Raw genomic sequence first — 20,343 nt, 5'->3', positions numbered from 1 at the left:
CATCTTTAGACTTCTTCACTTTTAAAGTTGTGTTGTCCAGTTAATACCACTGTCCCCTGTGGAGAAGCTGGAGCCTGGCTTAGGGCACCTTGTTTCTTCCTCCTGGCCTTCATGTCCATTAGGATGACTCTGAAGGGCTGTGGCCTCAGTTTCTCTACTAATTCTACACAAATGACCTTTACCATCATCCCACTTTCTGAACATGTATACACCATGACTCCACTTCAGAAACATTAATGACATCACACTCTCTGGGCACAACCTCTTGTCCCTGCAGCTCTGCCATCCCTTTCATCTCTTACATCTGTTTTTGATGCCACCAATGTTCCTGCAATATCTTCTCCTTTCCACCCTGCCTCTTACCTAAGGCTGTTACCCTGAGTGCAGGCAGACCTCTACTTTGCAACCTGCATGGCCCAACGGATCTCACATCATAATGCTCCTCAGCTAACAGCCTTTTCTTTTGGCTTTACCTGCAAGAATTGTTTCTAGGAAAGTAATTTCATCCATTATTAAAAAAAACCTCATTTTCAAGTGAATTAGAGGAAGAACAACAGTCTGAATTTTTAAGGAAATGTTTTAATTCAAGTTCTATAGAAGCTACCAGCATCCTGAAAAACAGTAATTGCTAGAGTCTTTTTAAGGAAAAGATTAAGATGCTTTGGAATTAGTATAATAATTTATATGAAAATAATGAGTTCCACTGTTGTTATGACAAATTCTGATTTAACAAGGATAATAAAGTTGCACTATTCTAGAAAACAGACAAAAGGTTAAATAAAATCCTATATTTTAACAGCTTTCAGGCAACAGATTACTGAATGGCTTCAAGAAAAATTATTACCTTACTGAAAAACATTTTTGTTAATTCCCTCAAATGGATACAATACTTATTCTCCGTAAAAATGTTGGGGTGGCCCAATCTAACGGCCACTATAACTGCTTTCATACTCGCCTCAATTCCATGTTATATTAACCATACAAATGTAAGAATGTCTGCTCAAAAACAAGTGAAAATTGGAGATGGCTAAAGAATCAAATAGCCTTCCTAAGGCCTTTAAGGTATTACTGGACAACACAATTTTAAAGGTGATGTTTCTAATTACTCTATTTGAACAGTTTTCTAAATATCTGGGCCTAAATAAAATGTAACCATAAAACCGAAAGTTTTTAACTGATACCTAACATAAACCCTAGAAATATTTATCCAGTACTAAGTCAACTAATTCAGATGCTCATTTGTCCAAGAAAGGATACTTACTTGCAAATTGTAGTCTTGCAGAATTTTAACCAAGGAATCTCTCAAATTGGGGATCTCCATTCCTTCCTTAATACGGTGAATCAGTAGAATTGGGTCAACATGTGTGCCAATGTTGTTTAACAAGCCAGTAATAAATGCTACAAAATACCACATAAAACAATGAACATATAAGCAACACTATAATGCAATTTTATTTGCACATAATTTGCATATAATGCAATTTTAGACCAAAAGTAACTCAAAGAAAAAATTATTTCCTTCAAAGTAAGTGTTAAAACCATTTGAATTTCTAAACTCTTAAGAATTAATCTTCTAAACTTCCAAGAACTAACGCTCCTTAAGACATGAAGGAGAAAGTAAATAAGAACTGTTTTAAAACAGTTGAACAAATGATTACTTGACTTCAAAATACAGTTTTTGGCATCAAATGAGTGCAAATAATATTTACTGACAACTGACTATGGCTCAGGTATTATATACACTTTCCTCAAATACTGTGCAAGGTAGGAATGCTGTGTCCCCATTTTACAGACAAGGGAAATGGGGTGTTTAATTTTTCCAGGGTCACACAGCTAATAAGTAATGTGCCCAAATTCACTCAGGCCAGCCTCAAGTTTATGATATGTTCTGCCACATCACTTTGCCTCTTGAGATCCTTAAACCACTACTTTATCTTGCTAGTTACAAGTGAGATTCCTTACACTGTCAAGAGGATAGTTATTAAAGTCAATTTCAGATTAAGGTAGTTACATGAACATAAAGACTTCCTACCAAACTTAAAAAAAAAAAAAAGGAAAGAGGAAATTTCAAATCACTACTGCTAGTTATTTTCAAAAGAGTTGGGTTTCTGTTAGGTGACTGCTTTTGTTTTTTCCTTTCCAAAATGGGAGACCCAATGCAAATAATCAAGCTGAGGACCAACAAATACAAACTCTGGGTGCTGTACTGACAAAAATAGTGCAGGAAGGAGGCTAAATACTACAACACAAACATCCAAATATCATCAATGTCCAGAACAGTTACATGTTTCCAAAAAAGACTGGTAAGGTCTACACACTTAAACTATAAACACTCCCATATACAAGCTAAAAACAAAAAAAAAAACACACCAATACAACCCAGATGACATTTATTCAATTTGCTTGCAGCAGGTAAAAATATGCCTCATGGGGACACAATTAATAAACTGTGTAGCCACCTGTTCTTCATCACATTCAGGTAATGCGAAGTGACGAGGCTCCAGGTTTTCCAGCACAGGAGGAGTATTGGAAATCATTACAACACACCTGGCCTGTTTTTATTGCAGGTACGCTGCCATTTTTTTAACCCAGTGTATCTTGAGATAGTTTTTAATCTAGACATAACTGGCTACAGTGAGAGAAAAAAAAGTTATAACCACAGATGGCTTTTATGCTTACGTGGTTTGTCAATGGAATATAAAATCAAATCTTCCCACAGCTCTCCATCATCTTGCTCCTTGGCAAATTCGATTGCTTTATCAACATCATGTAATTCCTCCATAATCATCTTCAGGGCACTTCGGCTATTACCCATTCGGCCTAGGTGGGGTGAAGACGGGAGAAAGAGTTCATTTAAGGTATTTTAATAATTTTTTTAAAGAAATTGCATATCTCTTAATTTGTTTACATCGTTGGAAAGCTAAGACAAGGCTATTTTCTCATGTGACACCAACATTTACTGTCTATAACATAGCAAAATAAGTATCTCCTATTTACTGGATATTTACTCTGGCCTGAGTACTCATTTAAGTGCCTCATATAAATGACATCATTTAACCATCACTACAACCCTATGAGGCATGTTCTACTAATATTCCTCTTTTGTAGAAGAGGAAATACAAATGTTAGTAGCTTGCTAAGATCATACAGCTACTAAATAGTACACCGTGAATTTGAAGCCCGGTCTGTCATACTCTGACTTACTTTTGATAGACTTATATATTCCGGAGGTCAATACCTTCACATGCAGATACACTTAAGACGTTTAAAGGCCCTAAAGTCATTCTGCCTCACGAGGTAGCTGCGCATATTGCTTTTCTGATACACTTTGTGCCAATTGCAAACTCAATTATCGGAGGGCTAACTCATTTTCTTCTCTCCCACGTTCAGGGGAAAGCCTTTCAATAACCCTCATGAGATGAAAGTATTTATCAACCATGCCTTCTATTGGCTAATCGTCTTTACATACTTTGCTCATTGATCTATGGCATTTTAATAGTTTAAAATTTTCCATGAGTTTTTAATATAGTACATGTAAGAAAGCCTTACTCAGTGGAGGGACAACAACTGCCTGGTTGTAGGTTGCCACCCTTACCCCTGTCTCTGGGCTTGCAGGAACTAATAAAGGATCTTGAATCCCTCCCCCTGCACATGGCCATTATCAACCGATAAAAGCTGGCTTGTGAATGAAATGATATCCGATCTGATAATCCTTCCACAGCATTTTGTGTTTCTTACAAATATTATTTCCACAGTTTATGTCTCTAAAAATGGTTAGTTATTTAAAATGTTTACAGGATTGTCAAGTTTTTATAAAATCAGACTATATGTCCCTATAAGTCCTCTACTGCTTCTAAGACAGTATGACAAAAATTTATTCCACCAAAATATTTCTTGGGGAGAACACTGTTTGGAATTAGTGAATTGATAAGCTACTTAAAATTGTGATTAGAACCCCAGGAACATGCTGAAGTAACAAAATGCAGCCCTAATAGCACTTCTCCTAAGAAGGGCAGGTGCTATAACTGGACAGTTCTGGGTTTGTGGCTGAGCACCCATGAATCTGCATACACATAAATGGTAATAGAGGATTTGGATTATTTTTCAACAGAGGCAAAGAGGCCAATGAGGGTGAGTGCTGTATAAGGGAAAGGCGTAAAGCGGAAAAACCCTACTGAGGTCAGCAGGGAAGTGACAATGGAGAAACACCAAATATGAATGTTATGTTATATGCTACATTATGCAATCCTCAGTACAACCCACATTGTTGTCATGCACGTGGCTCATTTTGGAAGAATGTGAAAAGATGTCAAGTTTTGTTTCTTGGTATGCATGGTACAAAAATTGTGACTCATGTGGAGGTAGGAGCCAGAAGACCAGGAACACTGACACCTAGATTATATTAAAAAGCTCTCCTCTTTCTCCAAAACTACGGTATTCAATTGCATTTCCTCTAGTTATTTAGGGTGTGATTTCTAAAAGTGATTATTTTCTACCAATATGATGGTAATATAAGCTGATTATAATTTTTTTAAAAATGAAAAAACTTGTCAACTCATCTACAATTTATTTTAATCTATGTTGTGAGGTATAAACTGATAAATTTTTATATGTTGATTATACATTACCAATATGTTATTTCAACATTTATTAAACAACTCTTCCTTCTTTACTGTGCTGTGAAGTCTGTTTCATATATTAAATTATTGTAAAAATAGGCTCAAATTCTACGTTACATTGGTCTAAAACCTATGTCCTTTCTTACACAATTTACTTCATGATGTTGTCATCCCATTTCTTAGTTTACGGGGACCAAAATGAATAAAAGCTACTTACTCAGAAGATAAACTGTCTCTTCTACAAAGTTTCTCTGTTGACAGATCTCAAAAGCCTTCAATTAAAGCAGGGTAAAAATGTTACTACAGGCGACCAAATAAGAACAAATAGTAATAAAGTCATTTAAACTTACACTTGAAAGAATTTTTCCACAGCTTTTCTTTAAAAATAAAACAAAGCAAACAAATAAAGAACACGTCTCCCTAGACTGGCTGCACTCAGTTACCTCTCAGAGGTACTGGACTCTACACAATTCAATTTAAAACATATTTGAAGCTACTCAGAACATTTCATGAGCAAGAGTAGAAAACAAGACACCAAATGAAAAGAAAGGGCCTTTCCCACTAAGCTTTCTCTCTTTACACTACTTCAGGTTTCTTTACAGCACTGCTTCCTTCCAAATCTGTAGTCATTTGTTTAAGCTCTGTTTCCCTCCATTAAGATGTAAGGAATGTTGCTCATGGTTGAACTTTCCTAGTATTGTGCATACCATAAGCTCAGGAAATATGAATTCATGCTGCATGAATGAACGAATGAATGACTGAATTTACTAGGAATATTTGTACTGCCAGATCACAGGGGCTGAAAGAGAACTCTGCTCAAGGATCTGTTAAAGGTGAGAAGGAAAAAACACTTTTGATGATCAAGAATGATCCAAAAAGGAGCAACTATGCAGATGAGAGCATTTCCATTAGTCTTAAAAAAAAAAAAAAGACCTACTATATATTGATAAATTACTTACTAATTCTAAATTAATCAGGATACATTTACTATATGCTCTGTGCTGGGTGCTAGAGGGTCAGGTTAGATAGAGATGCAAAGATGACAATAATAAAAATGTTAGTGATGATTATAGGTAAGAGGAAAACAAAGAAGAGAATAAAGGAGGAGGCTTAGTAGGAGCATTAGCAGCATGAGTCCACCCCTGGGAGCTCAGGGTCCAGGAAGTAACAGAGATGTGACAACGCATTATTCCATGATTAGAGTAACATGAACAAAGGGCCATGTGTACAGAGGAGGGACACTGAAACTGTGTGGTCCTCTTGTGAGAAGCTTCAAGGGGAAGTGACATCTGAACCGGGTGCAGTATGATGAATGAGTCCACCTGGGAAACCTTATCTCATACCCTGCCTACAAAACTTTCTATTGCATTGCTCCACTCAGACTTAAAGCTGAGAATCTCTACCACGACTTACAAGGCATCCACAACCTAGCCCTGAACTCCTGTGCAGCTTCACCTCCCTCTGCTCACCTCTCCATTGCGTCCCCTTGCCTGAAATGCTTCCCTTACCCTGACTCTCCACTACTGGATGGTACTACCCTACATCATGAGGTCAACGTCACCCAAGATGGACGAACAAGAGGAAGGAGCCCCGGTCTCTGACCCTGCCGCATGCTGCTCTCAGCAGGGCCACACTCCACCAACACTTCCACGTGACAGAAAAAGAAACTGTTGCTCTGTTAAGCCACAATTATTTTGGGATTTTTGTCACTCACAGTTGAATCTAATCCTAGCTAATACCGAGAAAATCTTCCTTTGTTTTTTGATTAAAAATACGGTTTACCTATTCCTATATGGTCTTGCCTGTCAATCATCATTGTAAATGATGAAACTTTCTTACCAACTCTTCACTCTCCTGCAGTGATACTACTGCAGAGACAAAAAACATAAGTAAGAAGTTAAATAATAAAGCAAAACAGTGCAAATACATCAGAGGACATGGGATTCAAACAAAAAATCACTGAGAAGCCAACTGAATACCTAGATTTGTTCTGGGTGTTAAGATACAGATAGTTTATAGTTGAGTGGGACTGCCATTGACAGATAAACAGAACACTGTAATACAACTGAATAAGGAGAATGTTTAGAGAAAGATAGTCTGACTAACGATAAGCATTTATGCTGCTTAAAATAATTTATTATTAAAAGGTATCCATGAATCAATTCTGTACTTGGAAATTCACTTACACACTTTAAAATACCATTCAAGATTTCAAACAGAACCATTACCCATTTTCTTCTGCACATGAGAATGCTTAAGAACATGCTAGTCTCAAACCACAAAGAGTTTGCAGTTTGAAGCCTCATCTGAGTTATCCAAGACAGCAGCCACTTGATCTATGTGTCTATTTAAGTTTAAATTGATTAAAATTAAATTAAATTAAAATTCAGTTCCTTGGTAGCAATAGCCAGATTTCAAATACTCAATTGTGACATGTGGTTGGTGGCTACTATGTTGGACAGAGTACATTATAAAACATTTCCATTGCTGTAGAATATGCCATAGAATAGCAAGGCTATAAGATCCCGTATATACTTTCAAAAAGGAAGTCATGTGGGAAGAAATGTCTGAAGGCAAGCTGAAGTTAGGAATGACATGGAATGCAAGCAGATGAGTATCACCAAGTTCAAAGATAATTTGAGTCTCTGAAATTTCAATTTCACATAATTTTAGATGTTTCATGATGAGTTTCTAACAGTATCTTAAGTTATCCTCTTCTCACAAATGAGAAAATGGACTTTAGAAATCTCTAGAAATTTTGAGTAAAGTATAAAAAGAAAGCATTTAGATTCTTGAATGTTCCTGGACCACGGTGCTCCCTCTAGAGGAAAGAGTAGGGAAACTAAGATTTTTAAAGCAGACACACAACACATGCGCTCGTGCTCACACACACACACAGCACACACACACACACACAGAGCACACACACACACACACACGGACAATGCAGTGAAAATAGAAGTGAAAAGTCAGAATAATAATAGAACTTGAGTAAAAAATGATGCAAAAATAATATTTTAATTCTCCTCTTTCTGATTTAGTTATGAAGGTAAAGAATGAAGTTAGAAAACTGAGGGTAACTAATAAGAACCTTATCAAATGTAAATTAAATAATTATTTCTACCTATCCTTGATCTCGTCATCTTTTATTCAATCTTCTCTTTAAATTTCTTTAATGAAAATCTGCAAACTTGGCATCTCTCAGCTTTATTCTTCCAAATTCAGAAATACTGCCACCTTGTGAATACTATTAGATATGAGAGTGATCACAAATTCCAGTATAAATCTGCCAAACTATAAAACTGATGATCTGCTCTTAACCACTCTAGGCACAAGCAAATCAGATTTGCAAAATGAAAACCAGTGTCTGATGACCACATCTGTAAATTACAGGACAGTTTAACAGTTAAAAAAAATAATCTTTCATGATTCTTGCAATACTAGGAAATACCTTAGTTACTGTTATTATTTACATTAACTTTTTAAACCTGAAAATGATTCCCCAACATAGTGGAAAAAATACAGAGCCTAAAATTAAGTGATCCAGGTTCTAAGTCTTGGTCCCTCAACTTATTAGCTCTAGACTTTAGGCTTTTTTCCAGCTCCCTAAGACTTGGCTTGTCATGTATAAAATGACTCTATCCACCTAACTGCACTTTTGTAGAGATTAAATAAAACAATATACATGAAGGCACAGCATACATTATAAAGCACAAAAGAAATACAAATAATTTTTATTATCTTTAAAAATTGCTGTAGATGTTATAAATTCCCACAAACTCTGTATTTCCTTTAGAACAAACAATTTCATAAAAGTTTATGATTAATTTTTGAATTTCAGAGTCATGGTGATTTTAAATCCTGAACTCTGGCCTTTGATAACTATAACTAGGGCTTTTGATGTGACGTCAGGATCTTTCCAAAGTTTTGGGCCAAATACTATTGATTGTGGGATTTCAATCAATTCAAAATAAGGTTGACCTAGATTCTTGAAGATTTCAATCAGTTGCCAATCTGAAATCACCTCCTCTCAACAATTAGCCAATTGTTGGCAAAGGAAGACAACCAAAGGAAAGACAACCAAAATTAGAAAGATATAGTGTTATTCTGCCAGAGGTAAATTACAAACAACAGTGGATCAATGGGTTCTGAATATGCCTTTGAAAGCTTAAACACTTCCATTTAAAGTAGAAACAAAGAACAAAAAATCCTCTTGTACCAATAGGACTCAACAATCTCTAAATTCTAAGGAAGCAGACAGAAATTTCTTTGGGGAAAGGGAGGCATTATAATTTCAAAGTTCTCAATTTCATATTTAGGAGAAAAAGAGACCACATTTTCTATGAGTCACTCTTTACACAAAACAGGCAGACAGGTATTCCGTGCCCTTTACTAGCAAGCTTGGGATGCGTTTAATTGGAGAAATCCACTTTGTCATTTGCAAATTGGTACATATGATAGCTTTTCACGTCACATGTAAACATAAAAGGGATTTGTTCCTAAGATGACTGAGTATATACAGAATTCTTTCTCATTATTCTTTTTTATTTATTTAAAGAGAGTTTTGCTTTCTCGCCTAGGTCGGAGTGCACTGGTGCAATCATAGCTTACTATAACCTCAAACTCTTGGGCTCAAGACATCCGCCTCCCTCAGCTTCCTGAGCAGGTATGAATACTGGCATGTATCACTACACTGGACTAATGTTTTTATTTTTGTAGAAACAGAGTCTTGCTATGTTCACCAGGCTGGTCTCAAACTCCTGGCCCAAAACTATTTTCCCACCCTCAGCTTCCCAAAGTGCTGGGATTACAGGTGTGGACTACCACACCCAACCAGAACTTATTTTTAAGGAAAAAGGAGTAAGAATCTTGAGTTAGTAATACTGTCATGAACCTCTCCTTTAAGACAGCTTTGGGTACCTAATAGGGTAGAGTGTTATGTTTTCTACAAATATACAGATTTCCCACAGTAGATCCTGACAAAGAGATAATCTCTTAGGAAGAAGTCTCAATAACTTGAAACATGAAAACCCATTTAGGGAGTCCTAAAAATATGGATTACTACTTGATTATCTTATAATGGTCTGTTGCCACCATTACCACCTCTAATCCATGCTCAAAATTCTCTTTCAGTGGGACACATGAAATACATTTTTAAAAATAACTGTGTCTAAAACATAATTGGTTTTACTATGCTTGTGCTGAGTTCTTTTACATTCAATATGTTGTTTTCAGTGGACCAGAGAGAAAAATTCTACAAGGTCTACACAAATGCTCTAAGCAAGCCATATGTGTAGGAAGCATCACATGCAGGTCTGCAAGTTCTGCTGCTCCCTACTGGGTGAAGCAGGGTGTCTTCCACTGAGTACTACTAGACCCGAAAACTTTAAACCAGGTGGGCATAACGTGTGTGAGCGATATAGAGATACTGGAACCTGGGTGGCACCTCTGCACCTTGTGCTTAGGGAATGGAAAGGGCTGTTAATCACCCACATGTGACCTCTCTGTCTCAGAGGTCAATGGGAGACTTCAGGAGACTGCCACATCCTCTCTGCAAATATACAATGTTTTCTTGAAAAGTGAGAAACAAATGAAGGAGCACTGTTCAAAGAATAAGATTCTCACTCCATTGCCAGGTTATAAAGTCCTATGGTGAGAGAAGAGGGTAGTATCTGTTTTTACTTTTAGAGTAAGATAATGAATTTCCAAATTAAGTCCTCAGAAAATGTCTTAGGGCCCCAAATATAAAATGCTAACGTTGTTTTATAAGTTAACAGGCAGGCAAAATTTTTTTCATTAATTGTGGACTTTAAAAATCCATTGAGCTAAATTGGTTCACGGTACTCCAATGCATTTAATCATCGCGGGCTAAGGAAGCATATACGGAAGTTGTAAGTGTACATAAACTGTGTTATCATCCAGCTTCTTTGCACATATCTCTAATGGGTCAAATATGTTTTTCATTTTGTTGGTCCACACAGCTGACTTTCAAATGTATCTGGCCATCCAAATTTAGTCAGACATTTGGAGATGTTAGTGGTAGATGGTATTGAGAACTGTAGGACATAATACTGTTGGCTTTAAGGCTGCCCAGTTGTTAGCATATATATAGTTAAGTACTTCAGTTTATTTTGAAACAGCAGTCTCATAAAACTTACTAGTCCTTATTTAGCCCGAACTAGGACCCTGCATGTATATAATTTATTCATTCATTCTCTCACTCATGATGCAACACACATTTAGTAAATGTTTAATGTGTGGTGGGTACTAGATTTACCAAAATGAGTAAGACAAATTCCTTGTCTTTGAAGAATTTCCAGCAGAGAAAGACTAGTAAGCAGATAATTATAGTGGAATGTAGGATGTAGGAGAAATAAAGAAAAACATACTGTAGACACTTAAAGAAGATAGGATGCAGGACCTAAGCTATGACCTTGGTTTATCAAACCTGATTCCTGACTACAGCAACTGCTTCTGGCTTAGGACAGTCTGTGTCTCCCTCCCAGGCTCTGACTCTGAGGTGTCACTCTGATCCTGGGAGATGGACTGAGACTCCTAATATATCATTTTTGCCTTATGGTTGATTAAGTCCTAGACCTTGGATTAAACTGTTCTTCCAATTAAACCTGTCACAGAAATGCTTCAGCTCTTCACCAAAGTCTAATCCAATGAGATCTCCTTTTCTTGACAGAATGTCCCAGCCAAAAACCTACTTCTTTGAGAGCAATAGTCTTCCCCCTGGACAGGGATAGATGAACAGAGATAGGAAGAGAAGAAAGACAAACAACTTACCATCAATGACAACCTCTTCATCCAAAGTGTACAAGTGGGGGAGTCTGTGCCTTACCTTTTCAAGTGGGCAATGGGTACTGTCTCGGAGAAAGGGAAGTAAGTTTGGTCGATCATATTCAGCATAAAGACTGATCTGTTTTTCATGGTAACGTTGCCCCTTATGGTGGTCTCTCTTGAAAAGCTTATGCAAATACTAAAAGGAACAAAAGATAAGCCGTGACCCATTAAAATAAGAAAAGCAATACCTGGCTAACATTGCTATTTTTAGCTCTAAACACCTCCCATGGACAGGTTGGGGGAGAAGCAGTATTCAGGGAAAACCTCTAGGTGATGGAGAAGTGGAAAGGAAAACCCTTTGGGAAAGCAAAGGATTCCGGTACTTTCTCTAGAAGGGCCCCAAAACCTGACTCTGCCACGTACCAACTGTGACCTTAGGCAAGTCACTGATCTCTCTGAGACTCAGTGTATCTACAAAAATTTTATTGAGTTACTGTGACAATTAAACGAGTTGCCATTACGAAATCACTCAGAACCAATGAACTTAGCATACACCAAGAACTATAGAAATGTTAATGACAGTAGTTGTCAATATCATCATTGGTATCTGCTTTGGCTCAGAAATAAAAAGATGAGTGGTCTTCCCAGATCATAAAAATTATTTTACATAAAAGAGGGCAGAGTCCTGGGACAAGCACCTGTTCTTAAAAACTCAAGTAGTGGGCACTAAACTCATTTCCATACATTCTGCATCTCCTCTTTGTTGACTCTTCAAATGAAATGCTGCCTAAACTGGTAACATCAAAAACAAAAATACAAAGTAAAAATCAAGAAGAATGCAGGTGTTCTGAAACAGTTTTCAAAACTGATTCCTTACCCTAGCTGTCTGAAAAAAAGTTAATCAACTTCACAGGAAATCAGTAATTCACTTTCTCCTCACCGGCAAGATTAAGTCTATCAATACAGTACTCAGAAGTCAGAAAACAATTCAATGTTTAGTTAATATTAAATGTAAACAAAAACCCCACAATCTACTGAAGACAGGAAGACTTAATCACCAATCCCACGAGCATTAACACCTTGGGTGGCTGTTTCCAAGTGGATTGGTTTATAACAGACATAGAGCACCAGCCGCCCTGCAGCTGAGACTGTAAATGCGCTGATGTTTGTTATCGCTATTGAATCTAGTCACAATGACGCCTAACCATGGACACATGCACCTTAAGAAACCAATCTTCAGGCCTCCTGTTCACCTCTTCCTAAGGCAAAATGGAGCAGTACAAGCAGTAGACTGAACTCATGTGCCAGGCAGAGGTCTGATGAACACCACCGCCAGTCCACTGGCACTGGGGTCAGTGTGTTGAGCGGGGATACGTAGTGCTGCTTCCCAGAGTGCAAAAAGGACAGGGAGACCCTGTCACATGAATGCTGAGTCAAATTTACATATATAGAAACAAGACATTGCCTGGCAGGGAAGATGAGCCATGTTAGTGTGGGCTGTGCCACCACTTCACCATTGCACTGATTACACTGTCGCACAGATAGCTACTGCCCATAATCCTGTCTCATGGCTTAAGTAGTTCAGAAATCACTGCTTTATAAATGAATTCCTAAGGTGGTTAGCAGTGTGGAGCCTTGCTTGGGAAGCAGATAATCTTGAGATTTCCAATCATGAACAATGCAGCAGTAGCATCTGAGCAAAAGAGAAAAAAAGGTGCCTCTCGTTCCCTTCCTTCAGTCTTCAAAAGCTTCAAAGCAGAAAACTGACTTCTGAAAAAAATCCTCTATTTCCTAAGCCTCCTCCTAGGGTGTAATGAGATGGGCAAAGATACAAGTGCACTTATTGTATCTGATACCCATAGTCCTACTGATATAATCCCTATGTGTGCTGAAGTTTTCTCTTGTATAAGTTTTAAAGGACATAGAAAACAACTATTCCTGCTTTACTCTCATGATGATGCAATGCAGAGAATCGAAGTAGTCCCCCAAAGAAATCTAGAATAACAGGCCTTAATTACACAACCACCAATAGCACACAAGAAATATGAAATTAGCTATTGTCATGGTAAAGGACAAAAGAAATGAGGCTCTGCCCTTTTATCGCTCTGTGGTCCTGGATATGGAATGGTTGTCTGACATTTCCTTAGCAGGAGAACTTGGTACAGTATCTGCAGTGCCATACTGACCTTTACTGTGAGGTATGCCATGGTTATATTTAATGGCAACTACAGAGGGAGAGTGCTTATTCCTAGACACAACGTAACACAAAAACATTCATTATAGTTAAATATATAGTTATGTTACATATATTTATATTATAGTAATATAATAGATAGATTGGTAACTTTTTTCCATCACAATTCAATCGTGGGTCAAAATTCAAGTGCCTGATCTACAATTAATCCCTGACCTTGAATTCACAGCATATGCTGCATTCTGGTAATTACAGGACATTGTTTGTGGTGATACCTCCAACTGGAATATTAACCTCCTTGAAGAATTCACTCCAGTATCCTCCTTGCACCAATACTGAAAGGTGATTCACCCACTGGTCAATCAAAAGGGCAAAAGGAGGAAACTGCCGTGCTCACCACATGCTGCAGCTCTGGTCTGTCTTCCAGTTCTTCCACTACCTTTTTAATCTAGATAAAAAAGAAAAGTTTCAAGGTGGAGTCATGAGGACAGAAAGAAAGCTGCAAAATTATCTGATAAACTTTCTTCTTCACAGCTATAGGAGTCCCAGACGTTCATCTGGTAACACATATAAAAACAAATGACACTCACTGAAATTTTATCTTCATTGTCCAAAAGCATGTCAACAGCTTTCTGAAACATATAAAAAAAAGCCACAGTCAATGAAATCCGTTATTTAAGAAGAGAAGACTAAACACAATGCAGTGTAGCTACCACAGTTCACAGGCGGAAGGCTTATTTTGTATACTTAAGGAGGCCCTTAGTTTTACAATGGCTCTTATGGAAAATGGTATTTGTGAAGAACTGCATTTTCAAATGCATCTCAATCTGAAGCCTATGTGTTTTGCATACTACTAAAATGGTCCTTTGCTATAACTTACCAAATACAAAACATCTTGACTGCCCATATCCTAGCCCCCCGCCTCCCGATGTCTCGGATACCTTCACACCTTCTCATGAGACTCTCAGTAGTTATGGAGAGCATCTCTTCACCAGTATATCAAGAAAATGAGCTTTTCTTCCGGCTACTTCAACCTCGACCTAGTCTCCCTATGAGACTCCAGACAGAAGGAGCTGGTTTTACGAGGAGAAGGGAATAAGGGCCAGAAAGAGAATGAGATATCTGAAGTTTCATAATGACATAAAGCTTTTGGACTTTCAGAATTTACTTTAGTCACTTTTATCATTCGGGAAACACAAATTAGACAGTTTATGTCAAGAGGAAGAGGGAAAACAGCACACCAGACTGAGCCTCACACAGAACACCTGGGGGCCCTGTTCTAGACTCTGCTACGACCTAGCTGTCTGCTCCAAATGTTACTTTTGTTCTCTGAAATACAAGGGTGTTGGAGTAGATTATCCCTAAGATCTCTTCTAACCAGAAGACTCTGATTCCTTACATCTGGATCACATTCTAGAATAGCAATTAGTTTCAGTTCATTCATCTTTTTTCCACAGCTACATATGCAAAACGAGGCTCTGGAGAACAATGGAGGGGGTTGCATGAGGGGAGACTAGATATGAGGAAAATGTAATTAATTTTTACATAAGCATCTCGTCCTCTGCCAAGACAAGCAGAGCCTCTCTACCTGAACTTCCTTGGAGCTACATAATTCTTCGTAAATCTGTAGTCCCTAAAGACTTGACTCAGTATTTTAAAAAGGGCTAAAGCATCTTTGAGAAAAAGAGGTAGCTCTAGCTCCTATCTAAATTAAGTTTAAGCTGGTGGAGATTAATATAGCACACAATATCTCTAAATACAGTACAATACAATTGAAAAATGCATTAATCCTTTTGGAGCCTTTAGGGTTCTACTTTTCAGTTTATCTAAAATTTCAATTTTTTGAATAAGAACAGTTTTATAAACCTCATTATTTCTGTTATGAGCACTTGTAATTAGATTTTTACACACACACACACACACACACACACACACACACACACACACAGCTTGCATCACTTTGCAAGAGCCAATGTGAGCTGTGGCTGGGTCCACTGATTAGGTTGCTTAAATTTATTATGTTATTCAAATTTGTCACACAATAAAATAACATATTCCACATGTCCTGGACATGAGCATCACCTCAAACCAGGTGAAACCCCACATGCTGGATACGTGAACACCAAGAAATAAAATAGTAATAAGTCAGTCAAGACGGAAGTTCACTTAATTTTAAAATTCTGGAAGACAGGTTAGGAGGGATAAATGAGTCAAAGTATATACCTGGTTTGTTTCTATAAATTATATGAATTGTTTTAGCAAGAAATTACTTTATATGCACACACACACAACTTTAAAAGTCCTCTATCAAATTTGAATTGCTTTCACAGAAAAACCACATTAAGAAAAGGATTCCTGAATGCCAAACAACTAAAATAACAACATCTAGTGAGGGTCAGAGTGTTCTAAAGATTGTCGGCATACAGCCAAGTTATGTGATTCATTCACCAATCCAGCATTTGGATAGGTATCTAAGTATTAAATATTTGGAATAGTAAAAATAATTGACAGTACTAAAATAAAAAGCACATTACCTCTGAATCAAAATCCATTAATAAAACAATTTTATCCTTGATAGAACTGAAAAGATTATGCTTGTGGATCAATTGAAAAACGTCTTTATGTCTTAATGTTAAGTATATTTCCAGAGCGTTGCCATAGTTCTTGTCATAGGTGTACCTGGTAATACAAATTTTTTACATTAATATTCATCAACAGCTCTAATTAAAACACACACAGAGAGAGCATGGTTCACAATATTAAAAATGGAAACACTCCTTTAGAGAGAAAAGTTAACTTTATTTCAAAAAATATTCCTTGGGATTTAACTCTACATGACCAATAAGTATTTCTTTCTCAGAACTTTGCCTCTCATTTTGCCAAAATTTAAGAAAATTCACAATATTCAAGTAATAAAAATGGTCTTTATTGGGGGGTCTCAGTCTCAAAAGTTTTACAAACATCGATACAGCAAAGAAACTAGGATCCAGGATGACGTTCTCATTTTAGTAACAGAAACACCCATTCCAATTCTTACAAGTAGTATTCAGCTGACAAATGGCTAATATTCCAAAAGCTGATTTTAAGGGGGCTGTGTCTAACTGAAATGTGTTTTTCCATTGAAACAATGTTTTTCACATTAAGTCCCTAAGTCAGCTCTTGAGAGCTCACTGAACTGAAGCTGTACTGTTGGTCCATTACGAACAGCGCTGCAGACTCTAAGGGGCATCTAACAGGACAACGTTTCCAAGAGAAAATGATTAGCATTTCAACTTAGAATGCCATAAACACAACCTCCTCTGTGGAAAATCCAATACGTCCAGAGTTCTAGGTCATTTTGGTATACCTTTCTTGGTTTTGGGCAAAAGAAGAAAATGAAGGGAGAGGAGTGGTCTGAGGTGATGGGGGCACTGAGGAGAGGTGGATGTAGGGATGGTCGTCTCGGCTAGACCTGCAGCATGCTTCTTGTTTCCCTAGATCGAAGGTACTTGAGAGCATATCTTATCTATCTCTGTGTCATAAGCATCTCGCACAAAGCCTGCATCACTGAATGTGCCCAAGAAATATGAAAAATATTAACCAAGCTGCCATTTTCTGAGCCCTGACTCAGGGTCAGGGAGTCCTCTATTATGACATCTCTTTTAAAGTTTAAAATTATCCCATAAGGAATTGACATTTGAGAGATTAAATTAACTGACTTGAAGACCCTAGAAGAGCAGAATCCAGAGCCTCACTCATTGGGAAACTGTTATGCTTGAGTGATCTAAAACTTGGCACCCTTTTGTTTCCTAACCACTGCCTCTCCCAAGCGCTGTGTGTTAGGGTTTCTCTTCTCTGGGAAACAGATTACATTGCAATTGTACAGTTTCACACATGTCCTTATCTCCTACTCATTTGAGGTTTATGAAAGGTTTTTACTAAGAAGGAATGTAGGAAAATGGTATAAAATGCATCCTCTCCACTTGGAGTTTGCCAAATCTAAAGTATGAAAAACTTTTCAACACAGACTGATATGGAAAAAGAAACACTTAAGTATACTCACAGTTCTGCCAGTGTTTTAAGTAAAGTCTTGTTCTGACTATCTTTCTTCAGATGATCCCGAACTGCTTGAACTATGACTGAATTATTATACAGATCTCCAGGCCATTCTCGGATCAATGTGGCAAAACCCTAACCAAAGGTGAAAAACAGAAAAAGAACACTCATTCAACAGAATAATAGTTGTGATATTGTGAAATATACATTTGGTCCTCCTTCTGTTTCCTGGCATATAACTCTTAAAATCCTTAGAATCTCCAAAATGATGTGTCTTCTTGTATGCTAATGAGCTGACTGGCTAGCAGCCAGTGGCTAGCAGCCCCTAGGTAACTTAAGGATGGGGTTGGGCACAGGATAGATTGAGACAGGATTAAAGGGTTGGAACTTTTCAGCCCTACCCCCACCCCTGCCCCACAACCTCCAAGGAGGGGAGAGGGGCTGAAGGTTACACCGATCACCAATAGCCCAATGTTTAAATCAATCATGTCTAAGTAATGAAGCCTTCATTAAAACCCAAAAGGAGTGGCTTTGGAGAGCTCCCCAAAAGCTGAACACCTGGAGGTGCCTGGAGGGTGGTGCACCCAAAGAGGGCCTGGAAGCTTCATGCCTCTTCCCACATACCTTGCCCTCTGCATCTAATCCATTTGGCTGTTCACCTGTATCCTTTGCAATATTCTTTATAATAAACCAGTAAATGTAAGTGTTCCCGAGTTCTATGAGCTGCTCTAGCAAATGAGTCAAATCTAAGGAGGTGGTAGTGGGAACGCCAGTTTATAGTTGACCAGTCAGAAGTACAGGTGACAGCCTTTAACTTGTGATTGGTACGTCTGAAGTGGGGGCAGTCTTGTGGGCCTGAGCCCTCAGCCTGCAGGATCTGATGCTATCTTCATGTAGACAGTGTTAGAATGAACTGAATTAGAGGACACCCAGCTGGTGTCCACTCCAGAACTAATTGCTTTCTTGGTGTGTAGCGGAAAAACCCAGACATTTGGTCACAGAAGTGTTGTGTTGTAAGAGCACAGCATGAGAAACTGAGTTTGGTTTCTCCTAAATTCTCAAAACAAACCAAATTTAAACCATCCCTAAAAGTATTCACTTTTAGCCACATAACAGACCAAACAATTATATGATTAAAAGTTTGTTCAATAAATATTTCATCAATTTTCAGACTATGAGTTTAGGTGTGGTGAAGAGTTGCAGGGAACATTATTGTACTATAAATCTCCATTTAGCATTCTTGGGAGGCAGGTCGTGCCATCTACTTCTGTCCTTAGTTTTACAAAATGTACAACTAAGAAAGGTATCCTGTTCCTTCTATAAAGTGCATGGACAAGAGTTTAGGTTGGACTTGCTCTATCCCCATTCTGGACTAACTGTAACATTTGGATGACAGCTTTAACATCTTACAGATATTACCCAAGTCAGCTACTTTCCTCACCACCAAGAGTCCTCTAATGCACTTAGGCCTGGGCTGCTGGGTGCAACTGGTTATGCAGTTGTGCACTGTATAGCCAGCACAACTGACCGTGGCAGTCTGCTTGGGACAGGGCTGCTCCCACAGTGAAACTGTCCAGCATTCTATACCTTTAACAAGTCACCATCTTGGTCCTCCTTCCACTCTGGCTTCTAATGCCAGTTTTACGTTGGAATTTGGGACTTTGGCTCAAGTCTTATCCCCTGGCTCTTACCCTGGCTATCTCTAGATCTCAAATTTTGTGGTTCCCTGATTTGATCCTGTTTCCGTCCCACAGCTGATTCTGGGCCAGTATCTTGCTCAGTCTCTACTCCCTGATTCCCAGCTTTAGACTTCATGTTTTATAACTCAAAGTATGATGGAGCAGTTTACTTACTGATCCTTGACAATGTTTAGAACAAAAACATGTTCATAAGATAGTAAAGAGAATTAAAAACGTCCACGTTATTAAATGTGAAAGGAAAATAAATTCTCAGGACCCCCAATTCACTAGGCCAAAGGGAAAGTTAAGGGAACTGAGTCATGCAAAAACTGCCTTCCTTTTGTTCCCAAACAGAGAGCTGTCATTTCACATGCTTCCTTTATCTCATGTCAAAGCTAGATCTACCGAGCAAGAGATGAATGCATAATTGACTTTTTCCCCACTTCTCTCTTTTTACATGTAAAATGTAGATTCCCTGAGCTAATCAGAGCATCACTGGAATGTGACCAAGTGCCTCATTGCCTACTCTTCCCCTACTTATTTATTTATTTATTTTTAAAATTTCCTCCTTTGCCTCCTGCTTGCTCTTTCCCCTTTAAATTTTGAAGTCCTCAACACTCTCTTTGGAAAAAGCACAGGACACAGACCCTGTTTCTTTTCTCCAAATATGTCCCTAACCTTGGCAAAATAAACCTTTAAATCGATTGAGATCTGCCCCAGTCACTTTTTGGTTTATATAAAAAATAGTACATTATTACTATTAAATAACTCCATTAATACTTTAATGAACTACTGTGAATTTGTTTAAATAATACTTAGAAATGAAAACAATGTGATAGAAGCTGCTTCTGTAATGCACCAGGATTTGGTAAGAAAAGCGCAAAAGAATCAGTAATATAGTTTTCATTAAAGTTCCACCCGATTTCTACCAAAGTAGCCCCTGGAAGGATGGCAAGAGACCAGAACAAAAGACCACATACTTTCCATTTAGATTGCAAACTTCTTATATATTAATATGATTGAAATT

At 37.8% G+C, this 20,343-nt stretch overlaps 1 protein-coding gene across 5 annotated transcripts in view; it reads right to left on the bottom strand.

Annotated features, from left to right (window-relative positions):
- Positions 1-20,343, bottom strand: part of VPS41 (VPS41 subunit of HOPS complex) — a 188,316-nt gene that overhangs the window by 16,165 nt on the left and 151,808 nt on the right. For all 5 annotated transcript variants that reach the window (XM_054559067.2, NM_001133782.2, XM_063725581.1 and 2 more), the window contains 8 exon segments: positions 17,645-17,772; positions 16,137-16,281; positions 14,193-14,234; positions 14,000-14,050; positions 11,467-11,604; positions 4,837-4,891; positions 2,680-2,820; positions 1,262-1,398 (listed from right to left, as the gene is read on the bottom strand). In XM_054559067.2, coding sequence (XP_054415042.1) covers positions 1,262-1,398; positions 2,680-2,820; positions 4,837-4,891; positions 11,467-11,604; positions 14,000-14,050; positions 14,193-14,234; positions 16,137-16,281; positions 17,645-17,772 — 837 coding nt within the window.

This window comes from Pongo abelii, chromosome 6 (assembly GCF_028885655.2).
Source record: "Pongo abelii isolate AG06213 chromosome 6, NHGRI_mPonAbe1-v2.0_pri, whole genome shotgun sequence".
NCBI lineage: Eukaryota > Metazoa > Chordata > Mammalia > Primates > Hominidae > Pongo > Pongo abelii.
This window is presented reverse-complemented; position numbering and strand designations above follow the sequence as displayed.